The sequence below is a fragment of the Zonotrichia albicollis genome, chromosome 15, assembly GCF_047830755.1.
Source record: "Zonotrichia albicollis isolate bZonAlb1 chromosome 15, bZonAlb1.hap1, whole genome shotgun sequence".
Taxonomy (NCBI): Eukaryota; Metazoa; Chordata; class Aves; order Passeriformes; family Passerellidae; genus Zonotrichia; species Zonotrichia albicollis.
Genome location: NC_133833.1, coordinates 13,832,065 through 13,858,678, shown reverse-complemented (window position 1 = coordinate 13,858,678; position 26,614 = coordinate 13,832,065). Strand labels below are relative to the sequence as shown.

At 43.9% G+C, this 26,614-nt stretch overlaps 1 protein-coding gene across 3 annotated transcripts in view; it reads right to left on the bottom strand.

Moving 5' to 3' along the window:
- Positions 1-935: 935 nt before the first annotated feature.
- The window catches only part of WWC1 (WW and C2 domain containing 1), a 66,487-nt gene continuing 40,808 nt past the window's right edge, over positions 936-26,614 (bottom strand). For all 3 annotated transcript variants that reach the window (XM_074551903.1, XM_074551905.1, XM_074551904.1), the window contains exons 8-23: positions 26,533-26,606; positions 21,234-21,476; positions 19,767-19,856; positions 16,949-17,487; positions 12,837-12,945; positions 11,089-11,169; positions 10,342-10,428; positions 8,913-9,105; positions 7,977-8,129; positions 7,264-7,364; positions 6,358-6,505; positions 5,524-5,688; positions 4,074-4,166; positions 3,002-3,232; positions 2,169-2,290; positions 936-1,681 (exon numbers count right to left, since the gene is read on the bottom strand). In XM_074551903.1, the coding sequence (XP_074408004.1) occupies positions 1,615-1,681; positions 2,169-2,290; positions 3,002-3,232; positions 4,074-4,166; positions 5,524-5,688; positions 6,358-6,505; positions 7,264-7,364; positions 7,977-8,129; positions 8,913-9,105; positions 10,342-10,428; positions 11,089-11,169; positions 12,837-12,945; positions 16,949-17,487; positions 19,767-19,856; positions 21,234-21,476; positions 26,533-26,606 (2,496 nt within the window). In that variant the 3' untranslated portion in view covers positions 936-1,614. The remainder of the gene's footprint in view (positions 1,682-2,168; positions 2,291-3,001; positions 3,233-4,073; positions 4,167-5,523; positions 5,689-6,357; positions 6,506-7,263; positions 7,365-7,976; positions 8,130-8,912; positions 9,106-10,341; positions 10,429-11,088; positions 11,170-12,836; positions 12,946-16,948; positions 17,488-19,766; positions 19,857-21,233; positions 21,477-26,532; positions 26,607-26,614) is intronic.

Here is a 26,614-nt window from a genome sequence, read left to right as displayed (position 1 = left end):
ATCAGAAGAAACAAACTTCTTCCGGCCTCGAAGGCGCTGTTAGGATTCGGAGGAAGAAGTTGACGATGACCAGACAGAATCCTGTGTTTGAATGGAATTTATGCATCATGTATGAAGTGTATGAATATGCAACAGGCTATCGTTTTTAAGGATTAATCCTCTGTTAATGTTGGTCATTTTTCGGGCTCGTGCTGCCCAGAAAAAGGTACCTGGATGTCCATAACTCTTTGTCTCTATTGTCTCATATTATCCTAATTCAAATTGTCCAAATTATTATTACTCTAATTGTATTACTATTTTTATAACCATTTTATTACTATTAAACTTTTAAAATTTTAAAAACAAGTGATTGGCGTTTTTCACAAACAGGAAAGGGAACGGGAAAGGGAAAGGGAAAGGGAAAGGGAAAGGGAAAGGGAAAAGAAGGCAGAAGGGAAGAGGGAAGAGCACCCCCACACCCTCCCCATTTCATGTCACCACCCAGCACTTTGAATTGTGTCCCCTCCCCAGCAGGTGGGTACAGAATGGGCACAGGGAATGTCCAGCAGGGAGGAAAACCAGCAATTTCCCAAGGGAACGGCTGGACTATGTCAGGGAGGTTGAGGCTGGAGATCAGGGAAGGTTCTGGTTCCCCCAGAGGGTGCTGGCACTGCCCGGGCTCCCAGGGAATGGGCACAGCCCGAGGAGCTTTGGACAGCACTGCAGGGATGCCCAGGGGGGATTGTTGGGGTGTCTGTGCAGGGATAGGGCTGGATAATCCCCGTGTGTCCCTTCCAGCTCAGGACATTCCATGATTATATGAAATGTGTCCATTACAGCATCTCCTGTGACAAGATGTGAAAAGCTATATGTTTCCAGCTGGCAACACAAGGGAACCCCAGTTTAGGTGCCAGGGGATGAGAAGATTCGCTCAAGACAAAAAACAAGAAGGCGGGTTTGTCCAGAAAGGTCACTTTATTGGAAAAACCTAAAATGGACTTTAAACCTGCAGCCCTCCTCCCACACCAGTGGTTTCAATGGGCTCCCCACGTTACCTTAACAGACCCATTACAGACATGAGCTGTAGTACAAACGTTAAAAGTGCAAGTATTCTGAACTTCACACCTACTTTTATGACCTGGCAGGAAACACAAATGCTTCACAGCTCACAGAGAATTCGTTCACAGCACTCGGGAGTCCCAGCTGGCTCCCAGCATTCCCCACAGGGTACAAAATACATCACTCAGAGGAGAGTCTGATGCAGAACATCATAGAAGGTAGGGGTGAGGTTCCTTCAAATTCATTTTATTGCAGTAAAACCTCTAAAAGGTAGAGCTGTACAAAAAGTCTAAACAGCATTATTTAAGAATAACAGCACCTTACGCTGCATTTTGTTCTTATTTAAAATTCTATTTCCCAAAAATACATTCCTAAATATACAAACTATACAATCTTGTCACTTTAATGCTGGTTTCTGTGATGATATAACTTTAACCTAAAAATCTTCAAAACATCCACATACTGACAAAAGCTCTAATATACAAATGCCTTGGTACCTTCATAATACCACATAAATAACTTCAAAACCCTATCTGCATTTGTAGAATTGTCCAGAAAGCAAATACTTTATGGTGATCACACATCATCCGCAGAGAGCGTTGGGATGTTTATTCTTGGCCGTGTGAAAAATGCCATTTTCTCTCTGAAAAAAGATGATTAGTTGTTAATGCAACAGAAATTCTGCCAGAAATGTCCACACGACAATTTACCCCACCAGCTGTCCCCACAGGGAGCAGATGTACACCCTCTCACAATCTACACCTTTTATTTACTTATCAGACATGAGTTAAACCCACAATACTGACCTTAGCAAAAGCCATTTCAGAAGGGCTCAGGGCCTTTTCTTTTCTGGGTCTATTACTTAAGGAAGCAAAGGGCTGCTTCTGTGTTACAGAATTTGTTGCCAGGTAGGGAATGACTTGGAGGATGCTGGTTGCTTTGATCATGTGCAGTGCTGCAATTAATTCCCCTGAGTCAGGCCTTATACTTGGATATGAAAATACAGAAGCTCTTATTTAAGCAGAAAGTTAACTCCTTCTGCAGAGATCAGTCTTCCTCATCAGCATCTCAGTCACCCACAGAGAAATCATGGCAGTAGTCCATTTTTCCTCCCCTTTACCTAGGATTACCTGAATGACTGCACTTCCAGAGGCTCCTTTCGACTCTGCCCTCGCAGTCTGTGGACATCCTTGGCAGCAGCTCTCATCATTTTATCAGCCTTGAGCTCACACTTGTGCTCTGGATTTTGCACCTAAATGAATAATGGAGAAGAATTGTTTGTGTTTCCAGGAGGAATTTCTTATCCTAACTGACCTCCATTTCAGCTGTAGGTCTGAGGGGTCTGGAAACTTTGACTTTGGAAGCCACAAGCCACAGAAGCTAAACTGCAGCTTGACAACTAACCATTCTAAGGGAGAGAGCTTTTTGTAAGGTGTCCTTCCTGCTTGTGGTAAGAATAATGGCTTCTGTCAGTTCTCTCTTTGTACCTTGACAGATCTTTTAAGGCAGAAGATCAGCACACACAGCATCCCACAGAGCCCCTCACACCACCTGCCTGCTACACCTGGTGCCAGCATAGCCTGGTCTCTGCCTGGTGCCAGCAGAGGTGCTGAGAAATCCCAGAAGCTGAGAAGGAGCCCTGTGCATGGGGGAGGGTGTGATGTAGAGTAAGGTAAGTGCCAACCACCACACACCACACCTCCTGCACACTGGGGGCACACACCTGGCACAACAGATGGCATCTGTGACTTGTCATATTCACACCTCTGCTAGGGCAGCAAATCTCTCTGCTGGTGAATGAAAGTGCTCAGGACTAACAGCTTGATAGAGCCATAATAGAGCCATACGTGGCAGACATGAGTGACTAACAGTGCTCAGGCTTCATTTACAGACTGTCCAAAGTCTCCTGTTCCCAAAATTTCTCCACTGAGTGGAATGAAACCCCAAGGCAGGTATGACTCACTCGTTTCTCCACAAGCCTCAGCAGCAGTCGAAACCTCTCATCATCCTTCACCCACTGTGGCAACTCCTTTTCACCCTGACTTTGAGCTTGTTCCAGCTGTTCCTTCAGTTCCCTCAGCACTGAGATCTCCTGAACCAGCTGGTCGTGCCAGGTTTTGGAAGCCTGCAGGTCCAGCTCCAGGTCCAGCGAGGTGCGGATCAGGCGCTCGGTACCGAAGGCCTTGATTGAAGGCTGGGAGAGAAGGGGTGTGTGAGCACACAGAGGAGAATTGTCCCAACCACTCCACCCACAAAGTGCCAAACACATCGTGAGACCCATCTTTCTAATGCTTCTTTTCACACAAACCATCTCTATTGATCCTGCTTTCCAGTCTGTCTTGAGACAGATACCACAAACTCAAGGAATTCTTATAGATAAGTGTTTTCATTTCTGTGCTTCCACTCAAGTTCTCCCTTGGCAGCATTTCCAAATTGAACAAGTCTTGCTTGCACACCTTCCTTCTAAGTTTAATGTCTCATCTCCAGATGAATCCACAGTGCTGCAGAAAAACCTGTGATTCCTTTTTCCAGTAACATATTGCCTTCTGCTAATTTCAAACACAAGCTGTCCCAAGAAAACCATCTCCTTAGCAGTTCAGTGTCAGTATCCTGGGGGAATTTTAGTGATTGCCATCAAATGGGCACAGGGGTTTATTGAGTGCCATGGCATCACTACAACAGGGTTACCTGGGACATCATTCTCAGCTTTTCCAGCTCCTCGAATTTATTATCAATACTTGAGAATCTCACAACAATAAACACAACAAAACTGTTTGTGCTACTTCTCTGACAAGATGGGAAATACCAGGAACCATTTTCCTACATTAAATGTTTTAATTGAGTTCTAACTTAAACGTTCCTGTCATAATCTGATATTTCAAAGAATCCTCGAGAGACTTCTCGCACACAAAGAAAAGGTTGTGAATGAAAGCCTGTGGCAACTGATTTATGTTTACAAATTTTTCTTTCAAAACAGTTTTATGATTTTTGCACGTGCCTGTGTTAGAGGAAAATAAAAGTGGTGATGTTCTTACCCGTTTCACTCTGACACTTCGTCTCTCCATCGCATTCCGCACGAAGGGAGGCTTTTTGGAGAGTGTGGAACTGTCACTATCACTGCGATTCAGCTGAAAAGCAAGGTGAAAACCACAAATCTTTCATGAAAGAAACACAAGCACTGCATACACACACTGCCAGCAAGACCAGAGGTTGCTGTAAGCAGAACTATGAAGTTTTGTGAAAGGCAGAGAGCTGTCACCCCAGCCTGAGTACACAACGTGCACTGGTACAGCCAGACCCTGCCACAAGCCTTGAACTCTGTCCCTTTTTGGGAATAGGCTGTGTGCAAAGAGAGACATCAAGTTAAGCTAAGATATGGGACTGCCACACTGCTTTCCTCCTGTGCAAGTAACTAGGCTGGGCAAAACAGCCCAGAAAAATAAACTATAAGTAGTAATAACAACAATAATAGTTCTCTTTCCTAGCATATGTAAAGCATGGGACTATTTTATTAGACATTTCTTCTTTCTCTAATCTGTATCTTTCTATAACCTGCATTTTACCTGAAAACTCTCCCCCTGATATTATCAGCTGAAGAGTTGCCATGTTACAGCCTGCCTTGTTTTGTGGTTGTCTGCAGACCCTTACAAAGAGCTCAGCTCAAGCAGGATTTGATTTAAATTCCATTCTCATGTCCCTTCTCAAGATCTACATGTACTGTACCACTCCAGCACAGGCCACTTCTGCAGAATGAGTAGGGTTTGTTCCTCTGGAAGCACCTGCTGCTGAACCGGGGAGAACCCACACAGCAAATCTGGCCCAGCTGTATTAAGGGCTTGCCCATTGGGACAGGTCGTGTGGTAAAAGACAGTGCTTGCTTGTTTGCCAATTCCACTTAAAAGATGAGATATTTATAGTCTATTCTGACAAGATGAGATATTTATAGTCTATTCTGACCCTCAATTCAGGAAATAATTGTGAACAAACATTTCAAAGCAGGGGAAGTGACATCTGACCCAACACATGGGCTGTTCAGTTACCTTCACACAAGGCACACTGCTGACTTTCAGGCTTCCACAGTTTTTTTGCTGATGATATCAAGTACTTACCTTTCCATTTCTATCAAGGATTTATGTTCACCTCATCTCAAGTCAGGTGGACAGAGCTAACTGAGTTAGCACAGAACACTTCAAGCAGCAGGAAATTGTTTAATATGCAGCTTATTCATCACTGTCTTACAGCAGCCCTTCCAGATAGGTCTGGGCATCTCAACAAGCTGCACATGCCACAAATATATGTGTACATATATATCTGATAAATTTGTGCTTAATGCTGTTAGTTCCAAGGCAAGATACTGTCCAGGAGGTGAGGGCAGAGCAACTTCTGAAGTCAGAGGGGGAGAGAAGAAAGCCCTGTTGGGTTTCTGTGAGGAATACAGAGTGAGTGAAGACAAGCACTCAGAAGCTCAGGTTTCACTCTCCTTACCCGACACACGTACTGACTCTGTGGTCCTGGGGAAAATGTTTTGGAGCGGATGATGGTGCTGCCCCTGACAAACTGACTTTGGGGTGGATTTGCTGCTCTTTTGTCTTTTGGACGAACTACAGTTGAGGACTGTGCAGGGCTCTCTGTGTTGGTCTCTTTATCCACCTGAAAGACACACAGAGCAGTGTCAATGCCAGCTTTCCATGTGCCCAGGACACCCCCAGGGCTGTGTGACAGCCACCTGTGCCACGTCTGTGCTTGCTGCATGCAAACCCAGACATTCTTCAGCCCCTCTCATGCAGCATTCCCTGACACTTCACCCCTGGAGCTCTGCTCGTTAACTGGATTGCTCCCTAAGGGCTCTGCACCCACTGACTGCTGTACAACACAGCTGATTCCAATGGGCTTTGCCTGTGCATCCACACATCACTGTGACCTGGCAATCCCACAGAGAGCAGGTAGGATTTTAAAGACCATTATCTTGTTGTGCATCTGCAGCAAAGATCCAAATCAATGCACAGAGAGAGCTGTGTACAGCACACCCCTGTTTGACTACAGCTATATTCAGAATTGAACAAGGTCAAAACTACTGTCACATTAATTAAAACAGTTTTCATGAGCAGCAAAGACAAGGCATGAAAAGGTGCTGTACTAACTGCGGGACAAAATGGTCACACAGAGGTATTTACAAAGATTTCAGGTAGATAAACATTTAATCATCAATGGTGAACTTCCAAATAACTGCTGTAGCCTTGCTCAGCTCAGCAGCAACCCAGTCAGCTGAGCAATGGGAAGCTTAAATCATCTTTCTGCTCAAAAGGCCCTTGACTGTACCTTCACTGCTGTCTCTGTGTGCAGCTGGGAATTCAGACTTTCTTCTGTATCCCACAGCAATTTTCCAGCACAGAATTCTTCCTCCTCCTCTGCTTCATTTTCACTAATCTCATCCTGTTCTTCCAGGTCAGGAACCTCTTCATCTGGCCTGGAAAGAACAGCTCTGTTATTGAACTGGCCTGTTGTGGACAACACTCTGGTGCTGGAGCCTCTGGTACCTCCTGTAAGCTGCTGGACAGGAACACGTCCCCACGGCAGCCAGGTGTGTCTGACAGGCCCTGCCGCCACTGAGATTACACAAACACAGGCTTAGAAAGGAGAGAAGCTGCACCAGAAGACCACATTACTGCCAAAAACTTCATCCTGACCTGGCTTCAAAAGAAGCAAGATAAGGGTGCAGCCATGTGTTTTAAGTTTAAGGCAAGTGCATCTTGAGGGGAGCTCTCAGGATGCCATTAATCTTAGTGAAAAAGTGTTACTGGACAAAATTGAAGCACTGTTTCAACACCCTTTTCAGCTGCCTTGAACTCACAGCAGGCTGCTCCATCAATCCCATTGGTCAGGCTTGCTTTCTATTTCAAATGTTGGACTTCTTTAAGGAAATCTGAATTTGAACCATATAAAGAACAGCCGCATTAAAATTCAAGCAAAGCCTTGCACCACAGAGGGGAATTTTCAGGGCATCCATAGAAGACTGTACAAATAACAAAATTAGCATAGTGCTACTGACAATTTTCAACATTTATCAGTTGTGTTCTCATTTTCTAAGCACAACCTCCAGAAGAAACAGGATTTTTCACCAAAACAGCAGAAGAAGAAGCCTCCCACAGCTCAGTATAATCTGCTTTTTCCTCTGCACCCAAATGCTCTGATAACTTCACAAGAAGATGGCAGGATGGCACCTACCAGCTCTCTCCACTAGTTAAAGTGCTTCTGCTTTCCTCCAGTTTCTTCTCCACAGCTTCCAGTTCAACAGCTGTCTGCTCTAAGAGTGCTGAGACAGAGTCCTGAGGAGAGAAAGAGGCTTTTGGTGAAGCAATGACTCTGAGAGAGTGCAGAGTGCCCAGCCTGTGTGGTGAGAAGAGCCCCAGAGCAGCCCCAGAGCAGCCCCAGAGCAGCCCCAGCTCAGAGCAGCCCTGTGGGCACAGCTGGCCCAGCTCAGAGCAGCCCCGTGGGCTCAGCTGGCCCAGCCCAGAGCAGCCCCAGAGCAGCCCCAGAGCAGCCCCAGAGCAGCCCCAGCTCAGAGCAGCCCCGTGGGCACAGCTGGCCCAGCTCCCCCAGCCCGTGCAGCTGTGCAGCTCCAGGCTGAGCACCCTCTGTGCCCTGCATGTGCCAACTCTGCCTTGACCTGCCCAGCCAGTTCATGGCAGCACTGCAGGAAGGCTGGAGCTCACACATCACTCACTCATCCCTCAGCTTCCTGAGCAGAGATTTCAGTAAGTGTTTAGCCCAGGACAAGGGCATTTCTGGAATCAACAAGTTAATTATTTTGCTGCACTTCACAACACCTTCAAATTGTAAATATAAACACACCAGCCTTCTCTATAGTAACAGCTACACAAACCCTCTTGCTAGTCCTGTTTAGAAGAGATTTGTTCAATTGAAGCAGCTGTTCTTACTGTTTTTTCAGTGCAGGGTAGTTCAGAGTGGCTGTTTCCTTGTTTACTTTTCCTGTTTTGCTTCTGCTGATATTTATAACTAAGGAGGTTGTACCAACGGGTTGATTTCTCTCCGGATCTGCATATTTCAGCAAGGCTAATTTGTGCTCCACCCTATTGAGAGCAAAAACACAGTTTTAGTGTAATACTAAAATGAACAACTACCACACCAGTCAGAAAAAAAAAAATCAGAGTGAAAATCTAGGACTGATTAATTTTGGCAAATTCAACAAAAAGAAAAACTGCCTGTTTATCTCATTTCAACACCACTAGTAATGCTTTATGTTTAATTATTTTTAGCATTGCCAAGGGCTTCCAATGTAAGTAGCAAGTGTTTCACTACAGCTTCACTGTACAAGAATCCAGAAGTAAAAACAGTGCTACTGCAGGAGGGAGAAATTACAGCCAGAGCTTCAAAGAGAAAGGAACAGGAGAGGATGACTCCCTTTCAAGAAATTTGCAAAGCTGACAAAAATCACTGCCAAAACTGAGGTGTTTTAGTTTTCTATATCTCATTTCTCTTCATCTGCCTTGTCATTTTTTAGAAATTACATTTAGTACACAACCTAATGTATCCAAAACCAAAGTAATTTGTTCTCAATTGCAATACCACAAATGTTTCCAAAAGGAAGAAAACTAGTTAGAGTTTGACATCAGATCATGAAGGAGAAATATCTAGTGATCTGACAAGGTAGTTCTGTAACAAAACATTTATCTCATAATTGTTTTTCCTGATGGAAATTGCCATTGCAAAGAACGCTGTGGGGGAGAGACCACATAGCTAAAGATTATCAGGAAGGCTTTCACAAAAATTGCCATACCTCAGGAGTGCTACATCGTGTCTGATTAAAAAGAGGAAACAAACACAGAGTTATTGAAACAGAGCTGGATACTCACCAAACATTCTTCAAGGTGAGACTTATCTACAGTGCAAACATCAACTCTCAGTGTCTTCTGGCGCAGCGCTGGGTAGGAGATGGAGACGCAGAAGAGCTCGTTGTACAGCAGGCTGTCGGCAGCGTCCACGGGCCGCGTGCGGAACAGGCAGCTCGTGCTCTCCGAGCAGGGCAGCACGGCCACACGGATGTTCCTGTGGGACACACTGCGCTCAGCTCTGCCCTGTGCAGCTCCAAAACACTCACCGAGAGTCAGCCTGCTCTGTGCAAACCCAGGGCACCACAGAGAATATTTCTGTGCTGCTCTGGGGTGCCCTGACCCCCAGGACAGCACTGACTTTGACCCTCATTCATGGAGGAAGTTTCCCAGACTTCAAGATAGACTAGAATCCACAAAATACATTATAGAGAGTAGTGTGGGTGTATCACTTGGTGAGAAATTTAGGTTTTGGGGATTTTTAGTATGTTGTGGATGGAAGCAAGATGGAGGGCACAGGGTGTTGTCCTGGGTTTCTTCTTCATGCTTCTTCTTCATGGGTTTGGGTGGCATTTTGTAATTGGGCAGAAAAGTCCACATTGGGGGCTCTTTGGGATCAGTTATTGGGTTAAAAGGGAAAATAATCCAGGTGTCAGTTTTTAATTGGATAGTTTAGTCTTAAAAGACCTTGTAATGAGAGACTGTTGGCCATTCTGTGCCTTCTAATGAAAAGCTGCTGAACTCACAGCAGTGAGACTGTTTTACTGATAAGAAATAATAAACATCTGAGTCCAAACATGAATTACTGTTTCAAGTGCCTTCAATCCAGACCCAGAGAAACACACAACTGGTACAACCACAGCTGTCCTTTCCTGTTCTCTGGAGCTGCAGTCAACTGAGAAGAAAGGAACATCTTGTCACAGTGTCAGAGATGTGAAGTGGCAGGAGCTGCCACAGACTTCATCCTTCTGGACCTCATACTCAGACATCATGGATCCTGTTTTACATGGTTGTTTACATCTGTGCAACCTGTCACACTGCTCACACCCTTCTATGGGTAGGAACAGCAAAAATGAATCCAATTTTTGTCAGCTTATTCAGCACACAGCTGAGATTAAAGACCTTGTGCTTGGAATGAGTCTAGCAGTAGCTGCACATTTCCCCAATCCTGTACAGGTGTCCAGGGAGTTCTGCAGCAAGGCAAACTCTCCCTCTTCACTCAATCCAGGTGCTCAAGGCACTGCTACAATTAAGAACCTCACTCCTTGAGGAAGAAATTGCCCCTTATTTCAGTCTACAGGTTTTTTGGTTCATAAGTGTCACCACATGATGTATGGAAACATTTCAGGAAAGGTAAATTTTTATGAGTGCGAAAACTCATAAGCCAATCTTCCTTTCATTCTCATTGGGATACAACTCAAATATATCAAGTGTGTTTGTTTCACCCACTTACACTTTTTGATCTTGTTGTAACAGCAGTGCCGGAACATTACTCAGCTGGATGACCAATATGGCAAATTGTTTGTTTTTGTCATCATATCTGAATCAGAAACACACAGAAAAACAGAAAAGCATTATTATTAGAGAATTCTGCCTTGGACTCTGTGGCAGAGTATTTCACACAAGCAATACAAAAAATTTACAAATAACACTATAATTCAACCATGACTCGCCCACAGTTTAGAACAAAACCAGTTTCCTATGACATCAAGTTTTGCTATCAGAACATCCAGAATATAGAACAGTCCAGAACTTAAGGGTTCAGATACAAAGAACTGTAGATTTGAAATTACACACACTGCTTTCCCTGAGGTCTAGTTAAATTGCTGCATTGTAGCTGTAACTTTTTGAGAGGCCTTAATGGCTGCAATATGGAAAAGTTATAAGTAAAAATACTTGAAGTACAACAGTGAGGATGTAATGAGTAACTTTTTGCTGTGGATGGCCGTGACAAATGAGTTTTGTACTACTTCTTTTTCTCAAATCCCACTTAACTACCAAGAAGTCATTTAAGGAGGATGTCTCTGTGCCTGCCCTCCTACACATTACCCACTACTGTGGGGTAATTCTTAATTCCACTAAAAAAGGGCATCAGTTAGTTAATACTTATAGGATACAAGAAGAAAACAGCACAGAAAGCACTATCCCATTTATCATTCTTCCCACTGGAAGGCAAATCCATAAAATATGTTGCACATACCTCATTGCAATTTGCACTTTGGCTGTTCCAGCTGCTTCTGCATCATCACTGTCAAACACCATCACTTCTGACACACACGGTCTGAAAGGAACCAACAACAATTAAGGATTTGATTTGCCTCTTATTGAAGTGTTTGCATTTAGGTGATACAAGATCTTTTCCCTTCCATTCAGAGGTTTGGTATATGGATTTTGTAAAATTAGCAGCTAAAAGAAAGCCCATTTAAGAATAAGTGCAATCAGCCTTAGAGGTATGTGTTACAGTGCTTATCAGCAGAAAGTCATATGTCTTCCCTCTTCACTGCCAAAAGAAAAAAAAGCCACACAAAAGACTGCAAAAATAAGGCAGTGGGGGATTTTTAAAGGGTTCCCTTGACTGGTTTTTAGCAAAAACGGCTGGCTGCCCAGCAAGAGAAATGTGACTTAACAACTGCAATCCTGTCCTGCATCATGACAGCAAAAATTCTCAACTTTTATTAGATTTAAGTAATTCCTTTGTTTCTTTAAGAAATCAAACTTTCTTAAGCACATTAAAAGTGACAGAGTACACTGACTGGCCTTGCTGGAAACAGCTATTCTGCATCATTTCCCTCCCAATGTATTCCTCCTCCCAAGTTTTATGCACTGAAAGTCCCCAAAACTACATTCATTGTCTAATTGCCTCAAGAGGCTGTGCTGTAGCACACGAAAACAGGATTAGCATTCTTCTCTCCTAAGTGCTTTCCACATTGCTGCTCAGCACCCTCTTGCATTTCGATACATTTCAGCTGCAGAGGGTGGCTCATCCCACCCTCACCACTTGGACAGGCACCAAAGTGACACTGCAGGCACCACAGGGGCTGGCAAGCTGATAACCCAAACAACACTAGCATCAGAGATGTGAGTGTGCATGGGATGCCTCCTGGGGCTGTCCCGCTCCCCTCTCCACTCCCACAGAAGGGACACAGGGCCCTGGGACACCCAACTCTGACTGCTTGGGCCCAGGAGCTCAGTTTACTGAAGGACTGCACTCCCTTCTCAAAATGAATTGTGCTGTAAACATAAAAATTACTAATTTATCTAGAGAATTAATGAAGATCACTAATGAACAGGGGGCATCTGAGATGAGTGATATATCACCTCTACAGCTGTGTTTTGCAACTAACAACCCTATAATTCACCTGAATGCTAGTAAAAGCAGTAGGAAAACCCACATGAGATGCAGGTACCAGTAAGATCAGTCCCTTCCAGGGAACATTTTGACAAAGCCCCCAGAGACAATCCAAAAAACCAGCAAGAGCAGTGACTTCCTGCTGTGCCCTCTGTGGGAGAAGGCCTGTGGGCATCACATCCACATGCACTTGGGAACTGCATCACATCCATCAGGCACTTCAAGGTGCTTCCTTAAACATCCCAAAGTTGGCTGAGGGGTGTCACTGACTGAGAGGAGGGGAGCTTTCCTCCTACCCCAAATGGCTCCACTTGCCCCTGCCAAGGCAGCACCCAGAGCTGAGCAGCACCTCCACAAACAGGCCAGCTGTTCAAACATCTCCCTGTGAGCTTCCTTTCAGCTGCTTCTATTATGGGAAGCATAGGTCATTCTGATAATCAAATTCAACCTGCTCACAGTTTTTTCAGAAGTATTGAGAAACCTGAGATTGAGAACTTCAGCCATCAAATTACAAACAAAGGTCATAACTAGCAGTATTGGAGGTGACTTTTGGCAAAGCTGAGTCATTGGCTTGTCCTGGAGAGAGATGTGATGTCTACCTTTGTACAGATGCCTCGTACACCCCGCTGTCTCCAGCAACAGATTCATCAGACACTGCAGCTGACACACCTGCCACCTTCAGAGCTGTCCCTCCAGCTGTGTTTATACCTAGGAAAGCACAGAGGAAAACCAAAAGCAGGTGTTAATGAAAACAAACTGTCTGGATAAGCAGCAGCTTTTCTTCTTATCCTCCCCTTGAATCGCATTTTTTCCCCGGCCAGGTATTGTTAAGCAACAGCACATTTCTGGAGACTCAGGGGACACAGGTAGGGCAGGCTGGGCTCAAAGGTGGCCTTGAAGTGAGGGAATGTGCCAAACTGCCCTGAAGAACACAAAGTCCCAGGAAAACAGGAGGAATAGACTTTGTGGTAGAGTCAAGAGAGGGATTCATTGCACAGTGAGTGCCCATTTATTCCCTGGGCCCTGCAGCAGTGTGAGGGCTGAGATTACATAGGTATGTTACAGCTGCTTGCCCTGGCACCTCTCTGGGCACGGGTCCTTGTAGGAGATGCCAGGAGAGGCCTCCAAAGCCCTGGAAAGGCAGGGAGGTACCCATGACATGATGAGCAACACTCAGAAGCAGCAGGACTTCTAAATTCTAGTGAACTTATAAATATGGACCAATAAAGCAGCTCCTACTGCAAGGCACCCTTAGGCAGGCAGCAATCACTCCAGAGAGCAGGGGCTGGGCAAGCACTGCTGAGCTGGCTCTGGCCAGCCATTCATCATGTGCAGCTGCACATCCCACCTGCAGAGCTCATACCAAGAGGGGAACAGCAAAAAAAACACCACCTAAATCCAAATATTTGTTACACAGGACAAAAGGCAGGTCCAGAAAGACCAAAAGATGAACATGGAAAGAGATTTATAGGATTCAAAAGAGCAGTCACATGCAGGAATACAGGGAAAAGTAGATAGGGAAGAGAAACCAAAGAAGGTGAAGCTAGTTTTGCACAGAGGTGTTATCTCACATAGATTTCTTGTGCTTCAAAACACAGAAAGGTTCTCCCTGGAAACCTGCAGATTCTGCATCTTTCAACATTTCAGTGGAGAGCAGCAGCAGCCAAGAGTCTGGAGAGCTCCATCTGCCAGTGTGGCTAACGAGTGCTGGGCTGTACCCAGCTCTTGGCTCATCCTTAGGGATGTGGGAGACCTGCTCCAAGAGTGAGGAGTGCCATGTGGCACCCTGGGAGCAGCTGGAGCCCCACAGCAGCAGGGCAGCACACTCCTCTCCAACAGGCTTTTGTTTTTCACAAGTGATCCTTCTTTCCCACAGACTCACACAAGCACATGCCCCCAAGCCAGTATATGGTTCCAATGCTTATTTTCTTTATTACAAAGGAAGTTTGGGTTCTGGTTGGTTTTCTGGGGTTTGAGTTTGTTTTTTCTTTTTTCTTTTTTTTTTTTTTTTGGTTTTGTTTTCTTCACAGTCTCACAAAGCCACTTAAAGAATTAAATCCAGCTTTGAATAAACTGGTGGAAAAGTGTGCAAGGCTTATGGAATACCATAAGGACTTGTAAGGACATAAGGACTTGGAAGCCAACAGCAGAGAGTGCTACAGGTAACTCCAATCCTCTGAGACACCTGTGCCATTTTGGGCCCATTTATCTCTGGATTTTTTGACACCAAAAAATGTCATTTCTCATCTTGGTACTCCCATGGAACCACTGGACAGAAATAGAATGTCCAGAGGCCCCACATAAACAGAAGTTAGCAGCTGTAACACAATGTATCAGTCATTAACTGAAACCAAGGGATCCATTTGACACTGGCATCCCCAGTTTAATCCATCCTCTCTCCTGGCCAGGCTCCTGCAGCGCTGTGGATCACAGGCTGTGCTAGAGTAGGTGGGCAGGGTCAAAACTTCTTTCCTCAGTTCTCCTTCATACCTCCTAGCCCATGGTTTAAATAGGAAAATAACTTCTTCCCCACTGGCTGATTCCTAAATCTGATTCTTTGAGTTTTACACCCCAAATGCTGCTCTGGGAATCCCTTTCCATGGGACTGGCTCCCTGGGAAAGGCACTGCAGATTGGCCTCCACACACCACAGCTCTCTTTCTCCCTCAGTTCCCAAAGCCATGGAGTCATTCCAGCACAGAAAGCCTCATTCCTGACCACCTCCCCCAGCACCTCAGGCCAAGGGGTGAATACACAAAGTGCACAAGAGTGAAGTGAGCTCTGTACAGCAGGATGCTGCAGTGTAAAGCTGAATAAAGATGAATGGCTCCCTGACAACAATTCCAGCCACCCCTTTCCTTACTGGTTGTGCAAAAGACTTGGAAAGCTCAGCCTTTTCATGCAGCTAATTAACAAAAGATTTGGACTTTCAGCTTTTAGCCTTAAGTCCCTGAAGAGATATCACACTAATAAGAAAGTTTATGGAAGAGTTCAGAACTGACCCAACTCTCCTCCATTTTTCCAAGCAGGTGGATAACACTACCTGTGGTGGTGGATTCATGGATTTTTTCCAATCACCTCAAGAATTTTAAGTTTGCTCTTCTCTTCCTGCAATGGGCCTTGAAGAGCCAGGCCATGCACTGTCCTCACATCCAGACCATTTAATCAGAGAATGCTGGACCTGCCAGATCCCAGGTTTTGCTCTAAGCTTCCCCATAATCACTCAGGTGTTCTTCAGGTGAGAAAGGCAACCTTATTTCAGTCTCAAAGCCAGGGGAGGTTCTGATCTAGCAGGAGGCAGCAGCAAAGCCCTCAGATAGTGTTCTGCTCTGCTTCCATAACACGTGAGCGTGCTTTGCCCAGGGCTGACCACCCCAGAGCCAGCCCCTGCATTTTGGGCTACACTGAGCCCCCACCCCCAAAATGCCTCAGGAGTGGAATCTCATCTCGTTATTGCCCTGAAATAAACTACTTATGGTGATTATTTTGTCTGCTGACTGGCTAACAGCAGTAATCACTTAATCTGCTTAACACCTGAGCTTTCACTTTAACAGCCTTGGCAAATCTTGAAGAGCTAAAAAGGTTAAAACTAATCAGCATCCAGTTCTAATAAGAATAATTAGTGTTTCCTACTCAAATGCATAATACCTCTTGCTTGTAGGAAAATGGCAGCTCAAAGGGAAGATTTGCACTTGTGTTTTTTATTGTGTTTTAAATAATGTCAGGCTTCTTAATGCAGAAGGTGGTGATAATATGGTACTGGTTCCCTTTATTCACACAGGCTGTTCAATAATCCCACGAAAAGCAGAAACAAACTGTACTGCTGGTTCACAGGACTGTAGCTTGCAAGTTTATATTGCCTTTAAAGCTCTTCCTCGCTGCAGCTACAAATCCTGTCCTTTCACTCAATCCTTGTTGGATTTAACCCAACTACAGTCACAAGGGCTTCAGACAGGCCCTAGCACTGTGCCCTGCCTGTGCCAACTGCTTCAGCCCATCCATTCCAAAAAAGGATGAACCCTTCCCACCCACCAACAAGCCATATGCATATATGAGAACATCCACTACCTCTAAATGTCTTATTTTATCATGCTTACAATCTAAACATGTTTTTGTTGCTAAGAGACCAAAACAGCAGAATTCGAGCACAGCCTTGACATGTCTGCTCAGCTGAAATTAATAAATTCATTGCCACTGATTTACTGGGAACCAGAGCAGGATTTTATGCATACCAAGGTGGTGGGGAGGGATTATTATCACTAAAATTTGTTAACTATTAGGCTAAATGGCTTTTCCAGCCCTCCTCAAAAGCTTGGTCAAAAACTTTGCATCAATATGTCACTGTGTGTCTCCCAGACCCAAAACAATACTTGACATTCTGAATAGCTCAGTGCCAAATCCAACCAGGAATCCCACCATGACTATCTAGATTTGCACATGAAATCCCAGTGATTTGTGTACACACACATCTGTGTACAATAAAAACACACCTAAATCAGTCTCCTGCAAGACTCATTAGATCAGTATTTTTGTGTACAAATTAAAATACCAACCCTCCCTCCCAAACAAGACAGAACACAGAGCTGAAAACATTTTTCAACATAAAGATAACAAGATGACAGACAGCTTCTGAAAACACTTGCTTCTCAGTGCTTTATGAACTACATTAAATATAAATGCATGCAGTGCATGCAAATCTTTTCTTACCATACCTTGACCTAGATGTTTATCTCCTGCTCGAGGCTCTTCCAGTCTGCAGTTGCCACTCCCAGAGTTTAGGGTGAGTTCTGACAGATTTGCACTTATCTCTGCATCATCAAAATCCATATGGCTTGAAAAGGCATCACCAGTTAGGAGCGGGTCTATCACCAGTGGAGAACAAGGTGGGGATGGAGAAGAGAGAGATGACCTTGGGGACAGTGATGTCATGGATTTGGGAGTACCAGACAAGGACCTCAGAGCCTGCATGCGACTCGTGCTATCTGCTTTTTGAGTTTTTGCCACTTCATTCTCGTGAATAGTGGTGATACAGCCCGATGGCCTAAACCCAGTGGCTCCTTCCAAGAGCAAGTCAAGCTTGTTTTGATATTCTGAGTCCAACTGCTCCAGCTGCTCCAGGTGCTCATAGTAGAGATCAGTGAAACTGGCTGAGGTGGACGAATCCTGGCTGGAGGTGGCAAGAGATCCTCTGCTGGATGCAAGAGAGCCAGGGCTGCTGCTCGAGGAGAGGGAAAGCATGCTGGTGGAGAGACTGAAGGAAACAAGTCAGAAAACCATGACACTTCTGATTTCTCATGAAAGCACTGCAGTGTCAGCACATGTCTCAGCCCACAGGTGCTGCTTTGTTAGCTCAGGCCACACGCATTAGTCCCCAGAGCAACCCAGAACCACAGTGTGCACAGCAGGAACACTGGGGCACTGCTCAGTGACACACTATCCATCATACACATTTCTCTACTCACCATCTCAGACTCCTGAGAGTCCTTGTTTAGCCAAAACAACTCTAATGAACAGTTTCAAACCAATTAAAATTAGTGCCATCCCCCTCCTCCCACATCTCTCTGGAAAATATCTATGGCTCCTGTTAATCTCCAAAGCAGACTGCAAAAACCAGCAAGGCCCATGCAAGAAGATGAAGTTATTGCAATGAACTGTCTGACCATGTGGAAATTTCCTTCCATTTGCCTCAATCTTGGAGCTGCAGCCAAAAGGCAATATCACAGCTGCCTGGAACTGGCCCTCAGAGATCACAGCAGCCAGCAGTTCCCAGGAAGCTGGCAGCATTTATCCATGTGAAAGGCTGCTACGTGGAACCCAGGGCCAAGAGAGCAAGGGAAAAAGCTGGGGCTGGGCTGTGAAATCAATTCACACGCCTTATTTATCCCTGGAGTTCTAGGTTCAGAACATAACTGACAACAAAATTAATTTTAAGCAGGTGCTGAATAGAAGTTTGTCCAGATGAGAAAGTCCAGACACCACAGCACAGTTTTCTGCTCAGGAGACCCAGCAAGTATTCCAGTAGTGACTACAACATGTGCCATCTCCAGAAATTCCATTTAAACCAAGACTCCTGCTCTGCGTATTGAAGACCTTGGTTATTATTGACCCTCACTTCAGATGGGGATTAGCTATTGAAAAAATTCTGAATATGTATAAGTGCCTTATGTTGCCCCACTGAATAACAGTGAGATATTAATAAGCCTAATAATCCCTTATTTATTATTTATAGGGTAAAAGCTGGAAGCTACATTTGTATAATTATGTCCATGACCTTATGAGAAAAAGGCAAGTATGCTGTATTTAGTATAATTTTGGCAGAAAATGTCTTCTAACAGATGTGCACTGCAGCACATTTGCTCAAAAAAGCTTCTGATAGATGTTTTTGCATATTGGCAGTATATACACATCTGTTGAAGCCTAATGAATTTACAGCTTTTCAGTGTACTTTACTATGAAAAAGGAGAAGTTTTAAATTAATCTTTTCCCTGTCAAAAAAACTGGGCTTAATTTCCTTTTGTACATGCCCTTGAATGCCAGACATTTTGCATTATGGGGTTAATAACAAACACTTATTCTTATGAAGGAGCATGCCAAGAACACTGGGCACACGGTTAGGAAGAAATTAGTTTCACATGCTTCTTGGTCACCTCAAAAGATCCCTAATCAGCTAGGTGAAATGAAAATATGATGCATTTCCACTGCATAAAAGCCTCACAGATAGCTATTCTCCATGCTGGCTTATTTACATGTCAGTCTTGCACTATGATTTCTTTCCAGTCTTTTCGGTGTCATCTTCACAAAATGAAACAGAATCCAAGTGGAGCAGAAGCTACAAACAGAGTAAATTCAGTACACACTGGCAGAAAAAAACCTCAACCAAACAAAAACCCCACCAAACCTTCTTGAATGATGATAAATATACTATCAGAATGATAAAAATATACTTTTAGCAAAATGATTTGGCCTTGGTGCCTGCAGTCACGCATTAGTCTGGAAATAGCAATTCTGTGTTCTCCCAAAACTACAGCCTGAACTGGAAACCATTCTTTACACCATATGAACCACAACAGATTTGGGAATATCTCTATATATAATGTCCACATTGCAAGCCATAGCACACTTGGAATTAGAGAAATATGACCATTCATCCATTATTGTGTAATTGCATTAGTGAGATTCACTCCACTTGCTGTCAAAGCTGTCTTTAACATACTTTATTCATGTAATACTTCAGTAATTCAAACTTTAGTGAATAAATCTCTGCTCTCCCTGGTCACCTGAATATTACTGAAATGGAAGGGACTGTGCAAAGTCCTGCTGTGAGACAGAGGCACCACCAGGAGGTTGAAAAGCGCCCATCTAAACTGACCTAAGATCCCAAGGCTTCTCCTTCCCCTGACTACAGAGGGGCCTGAGGCCACTCCTGAGAGGCCTTTCAGCCCTCAGCTGGGAGCTGGGGCTGTCAGCAGAGAAAGGCAGTGGCCCCATGTGCAGCAAAAGCAGCCCCAGCTGCTGGGCAGGGTCACCTACCTCTTGAGCTGGGTGTGCAGCACGGCCACCAGGCGCGTGGTTTCCTCCAGCTCTCGGACCAGCTGATTTCTTTTGCTGTTCAACTTCAGTCTAAGAGAAGGTCAAACAAAGAGACAAGCTAAAGCAGCATTTGCTATTTTAAATAAGGAGTAAAGGAAAAAATCTACTTTTTTGCTGTGAAATCCTACAAATTTGATAGGAATACGCAGGACAGAATTTGGTCAAGATGTGTAAGTGTTTACCAACTTTAGAAACTTTTCAAATGCAGAACTCAGTCCTGAAAGCATTCACAACAAGACAAAATAATTAGAGCTGGTACCAAAGAAGTTAATGCTAATAAAAGTATAAATGTTCTAATTTCCTTCCACTAAAGTCTATGGATGATTAAGGGTTACTTGATTTAGTTATTAACCTTCTCATTACAGCTTTACATTATTGGCTTTAGCAGTATCCCAGCTTTATTTCCCCCCTGAACTGGTTTGAGACAAACACATGTGCACATGGGTGCTCACACTCTAAGTGAACAGTCCTTTGGACACAAAATCCTTTCCCATGCATGTGTTATGTCTTTGGCACTCTAAAATGTGATCATATTCCCAAAAATCCCAAATGAAGGGGTTCACCTTAGGGCAAGACCAGAACCATTTGTTAAACCACAGATACTTCAGGCAGGTAAAAGTCTCATGGTTAAGACATTCACATTTTTTCCAGCATGATAAAACCATGAAAAGCCTATGCAGAAAATTGCTGTGAGCTGGACAATGACCATGTAGAAGAAATGAAAATATGGAGCCAAAGAGAGAGTGAATGCAGTGTGCCTATTCCATATTTGTTCAAGAGACTGCAGCTACCAGAAACACTGCTGAGCCACCCTCATTAATGCATCCAGACTGTAAAACACCTGTAGGCAATGCCTCATGCAGTATTCATCCCCACTGTACATTCCCCTGAGATCTCCCCCTGCAACACAGGTAAAATTAGGGAAGAAAGTTGGCATTTTTTCAGCTAGTTTAGATTCACAGGATATTCCCTGCAAACCCCACAGCCCTGTCAAATACCAGATCCTACAGGAATCACATACAAGGATGCTCAGAACAAACAGCAAATTTAAGGAATTTAAAATTCCATCTGCTGACATTTACCAAGGCCCAGACTGCACAGCAAGTGTAGAAGCTGCTGTGAGGTGCTGGCTGCATACAGAAATGTTACACTACACCAACACCACACTGGGCTATTTTCAGCACTCTTTACATTCCCATAAAGGATCCCTTGTAGGAACAGCAACCTTTCCCCAGTGGCACAGGAAGCCTTGAAGATGGGCTGTTTGGGAGATGAGTTGAGAAGCTCTGTGAGTAGAGTGTGCTGGGAATGTGAGGGCACTGCTGTGAGCACTCAGCCAGGGGATGCTGGTGCTGCTCCCAGTCACCTCTTGTCCAGAAAGGCCCTGCCCTGTGCCCACTAACCCACCTCTCAGTGAGAGCCTTGCTCTGAGTGTCTCTAGCAGCCTGAAGGTCTTCCTCCAGGCGCCTCCTCTCTGTCTCCAGTCTCTCCACCTCTCCTCGAGTCCATTTTCTGGGGCTGATAAATCTCATTTCTTTCAAGAGCTCCTCCTTCTCGTTAATCAGGATCAGTCGGTCCCGCTCAGAGTCCAGCACACCAGGCCAGGCCTCGCTGTCAAGCTTGGCCAGCTGGATTTTCAGGTTTGCTATTCTGCAGGGGGAAAAAAAATGCAGTTATTCCCTGAGGAGTGCCTGACCTCCTGCTCCAGACACACAGAGGGGCACCATGACCAACCACATCCTCCAGAGCCCTGAGGAAGGCTCTCAGTCCAGGACAAACACCCTCATGTCCCCCTGACCAGAATGGTGCCAAGTGATAGCATCATTGCACATAGAGAATGGGATTTTAACTCACATCTGTTCACAATGGAAAATTAACTTTCTGGCTAATATGCAGTGTCCACCAGTCAGAGAATAATACAACAAAAATTCTGGATATTACAGATATACTGTAGGTGTTTCATATGCATTACAGCTGTGACCTGACAGTAGTTTGTGTGGAGGGTATGATGTGATAGTTACCTAGTCTTTAATCACTTTCATGGAAATAACTGTGTTCTCCCCATGTACGATTCAGATAAAGATCAGTGCTTAGTCAAAAGCTTAGAAACTCTTTTTTGTCTTTGCAGTGAGGAAGTGAATCATATCTCCATGCTGCTACTGCAAGAATCCACCTGTTGATTCAACAGTAAGCACTCTGGACACATCAAGGAGCTACTTCTGGTGCAATCTGCACTTGAGGATGTGAGGAGTTGGAGAGGCAATGCGATCCTACCAAAATCCAGAGCTGCTTGTCTGCATCAGAACCAAAGCCTATTTTCATTACAGGTATCATTCCACATTTCAGGCATCACCAGTCCTTCAGCACCACATCAGCTCAGGGAGGAAGATAATGACTAAAAGCAGCAGCAATACAGATGCAGAATTGAGCAAGAGCTTTGACTGACAGAGGAGGAGCTTGTGGCAGGTAAGGAGGCTGCTCACTCCAAATATCTGCCTGTTCTCAACTTCCCAAATATCTGACCTGCTCAGTTAGGTCCACAAATGATCAGCTTTGCAATGCAACACACAAAGAGAAGCAGAAAACCAGCAGCAGGCCAGGATACAGAACCAAGGGCAGTAATGCCAGTCTTCCCAAAGGAAGCTGCTTCCTTTGAATTCACTAACCTGCAACTGCTCAAGACCTGACAGGCTGAACATGGTAGTTTGATGAGAAACAATAGTACAGAGTAATCTGAATTAGAATTACCAAGGATCTGTGTTTCTGAACTCACACAATCAAAAAAATCAAGTGGGAAGCAGAGAACAGGAAGGACAGAATGGGCTGGGATGAAAAAAATTTGAAAAACTTAGAAGGCAAACAAGGAGAAAAAAGTACTTTGCAAGATATTTGAAAAAAAAAAAAATCACCTGACTGAACATCAGAGAGGCAAGGCATATGTGCCTCTTCATGTAAGGAAGTCAGGTTAATCCCTCACTTGGGTCTAGCAAATACATAACAAATGGAAGTGACATGTAACATGAATGTCCAATATGCTTCTCTCTTTGCAAAGGGCTTTGTGATCTGATGACAGATTTACTGGACTTAAATCAGGCACAGCAAATAGTTGCAGGTACTGTTGTGGATTCATCTCTGTAGAATTTGGTTTATGCTGCAGAAGTGCAGAGGCTGGTGTGTGCTTCCAGCAAAGCAGCACACAGGCAGCCACAAAGCAAAAATCAGAGTGTGTGGAGTTAGCAATAAGATGCAGATCTGGGCAGCAGCAGCTACAAGGCTCCTGAATGGCCTTGAAGAATAAAGCTTTGTTTTCCAAGCTCCAGAGGGCTAGAGGAACCTGAGCCCGAGAGAGCCTGTGAAGGATCAGGCTCACAGACACTGACCTGCCTGCACCACCACAGCAGACAGACATGAGATCACCCTTCTGAAGAGAAGCATCACTTTCTGTAAACCCATTTCCCACAGCAGGTTGCTTACTCTAATAAAGTTCCATAATTGATAGATATTCAGCTCAACTATTTTTAGGTCGTCTTAAGAGCTGTTTTGTTTTTGAGTGCCTGATTAAGTGCAATACTGTGCTCCAACGAAGAATTAAGTGGCATTAATTCATAATCCAAGAATTCCTCAGTGCATTTTGAAGGGATATGAGTCTAAGAGGATTGGCTGGCATAAATCTGATCACTTTTGGCATACATTTGCATGCATATGGCTTTTCCACTGGAATTTGTTCTCTATGCATTTCTGAGTCTAAAAGCTTTGTTAAACTAACCTCCAGTTCTACCTTTGGTACATGATCATTATTTTCCCCCTTCTCAGCTAAAATGAGGTTTATTATTCTATTTTTCCAATGAAACAGCACCATCACAAAAGAAACACGTTGCAGAAGGTCTGCACTTGGCTGAACACTCCAGCCTGAGTCTGAACCAGTGCTGAGCCAGGCTGGGCCTGCAGTGCTGGCCTCAGGTCACACCACCTCTCTGAATGGCCACCAGATTAAATACACACAACAGGAAGCTCAAGTTTTATTTAATTGCTCTCTTTCTACCAAGAAAAGGCAGTGAGATGATTTATTCATTGTCATAACAAGGCTCTTTTTTGTTAATTAGGGAAAGTTAGTACTTTCTATTATTATACAACACAGGCATAGCACATAACATTTTTAGTGTCTCCAGAGATTGTTCAGAGCACATGCATCTCCACAGGAGCACAAGATGTGTATCTACAACTAGTAATTAACAATCCTGCACCAGATAAGCTTCTGTTCTTGAGAAAAAAACCACAATCTAAGTAGGAGGTATGGTTTAAAAACTGACCAGTCAAATATCCACCATTGTTGTAATGTTGCTTAATGTGACATTAAAGTATTTCATTTTAGGAGATTAAAAAAAACGTACTTCTAAAATCCCTGAGTTACCACCAGTCACACAGAACCCAGGCTGAAAGTTTAACTGCTGCAGAAATCAGAACAGTGCAGGGTGCAAGTGCTGCACAAGTGAGTTACTGGTACGTGTCTGAAGCTGTACAACATAATTTAATTGCATCTCTGATTACATTTGTGCTGCAGCAGCTATCTCCTTGCTGAGGTGTATCAATGACAAGCTTTTTGACATGATGCCATTCTCAATTTTGAATATGATTAAGCCAAAGGTTTGTCACTGTAGCTGCCCTATGTCTTTTTTGGGGCTTTATATTAGCTCTAAGGGTCTGCTGTCTGCCTGAGCTGTGACAGGAAAGAAATTAGTGGTGGGGAAGGGAACTGGGTCCTGGCAGTTCTGGTGGTGAAGTTCAGTCAAATATTCACCCACAGCTGAGCTTTTAGTCTGGTCCACAGCAATGATGCAAACAGCGTCTGCCAGAGCCTTTCTAAAGCACCAGCCTCTTACAGATCTAGTACTTCTAAACTAATTAATATGGGACTATCTTGATTTCAAACCTTAAGTTTTAGCTTTCCAGATACCACAGAGCTAATAAAACACATGTATTTCCATCACTTGGCTCCTTCACAGTTCGTGCGTGGGCAAAGTACTTAATCTTCTATTGTGTGTTTGGAACATTTTAATGCTGCTGTGGGGACAGGAAACACTTCAAACATCACAAGGAAGAATTTTCACAGGAACAGAAGGTTCCTTGTGAGTCACTATATCCATAGTATTGTTCCAGCTTTAAACCAGTCAAGGTATTTGTTTCTGCAGCTCCTACTAAATATTGTGCCAAGGCCATGGTACTTTGATAGCTGGAGATCTTTCCATTTTAGCATCAACTATTCATGTCCATTTAGAGCCATCTTTCCTCATGAAAAGGTTTTTTAAACTTTGAGAAAAACCTATAGATAAACTAAGAAAAATATAGGGTATGAGCAGCAAGTATTCTTTAACTGCAAGGTGTGTTGTAGGCTTCTCATCACCACTTCAAATGAACCAGAATGGTGCCTTTATAAAGTTCTCTTTCTTTATAAAGAGCATAGTAAAAGAGCAGGCTTGTCATTATTCACTTGCCCTTCCTTGGAAAAGATACAGGATAAAGGAAGAGTATTCCTCTTCAATCTGAATGTGTAAAGTCAGTGTGAATTAAACTGAAGCTTTCAGCAAAGCTTAAAAGTAAAAGGCAATTTTAACATGCCAAATTAACCACTGCATCTGGAATGGTATTTTTAATGTTGCTTTTAAAAGTCACTGAATTATTTAAATGTCAAGGTGGTTTGGCAAATCTTCAACTGGCAAAATAAACAGTTCTGATAAAATTGCTCCACCTAAGAAAAGAAATGTAAATTTGTGTCAGAAGCAGTTGGGCACACAGTTTTTGACAACTGCCACAGACACAGACCAAATTTTATGCCACTGAGAAGCATGGCCTATTGGCCATGCCAATACACCAAAATGAGAGCATTATGAGTAACCTCAGCCTGAAGGCTCTTACTTCTAACCAGAGGCTGGAGAAGAAGCCTTCTCTTTGCATATATCCCAAGCACAGATTGTACCATGCATCTGAACTTTGTTATTCTGGAGTTGCAAAGTCCCTCTAGAGCAGTTAAAAGTGAAGAAGGTCACCACCAGCAATGGTTACATCACTGAACAAAGACTAGGCCAGCCAAAGTCTAAGTAGTAATTCTTGGTGATTTTTCATTTAACTATGCAGTTGTGTTAGCTATTATCTATTAAAAAGTAAATCCTGGAAAGCTTTTGCTTAAATTGGCCTGTAAAGTAGATAGAATATTTTTTTAATTTATTCTTCATTCATTTGTGATCAGAGGGCAAAGGTGCAAACTTACATTCTTACAGATAAGCTCTGGAATTTCAGCATTGGCCGTATTTTGATGTGAGGTGTTAACACAATATACATTTCTCCTTATCACACTTAGGCACACAAGCATTCATTCATTTCAAACAAGGCAAGGAGATCCTTGCAGTACAGTCTCCTTATTAGGAATGGGGAAGCACTGGCAACAGGTAGCAGAACCACTTATGTCCCCATAGGTGTGGCCAGACTGAATTCCTTATGCATTAGTCAGGCCTTAGTAATTTCTAGGATGGTTATTTATTTCTTGGAAGATAACACTGGCCCAAAAAGCATATTGTGTCACTGGCTCAAAAATGACCACATTTACTAAGCAGCAATGCTGGGTTTCAGTCTGGTGGCACCTCTTCTAGTGAACCTTGTCCTCAGAATGAGCTGTGTGACAACCAAGGAGGGCAATGGGCCACAGGATTACCTTCTCTTTGCCTCTTCATACTGCAGCCGCAGTCGCACCTTCTCGGCCAGCTGGTTACTGCTGCTGCCCACAAACTGAGACA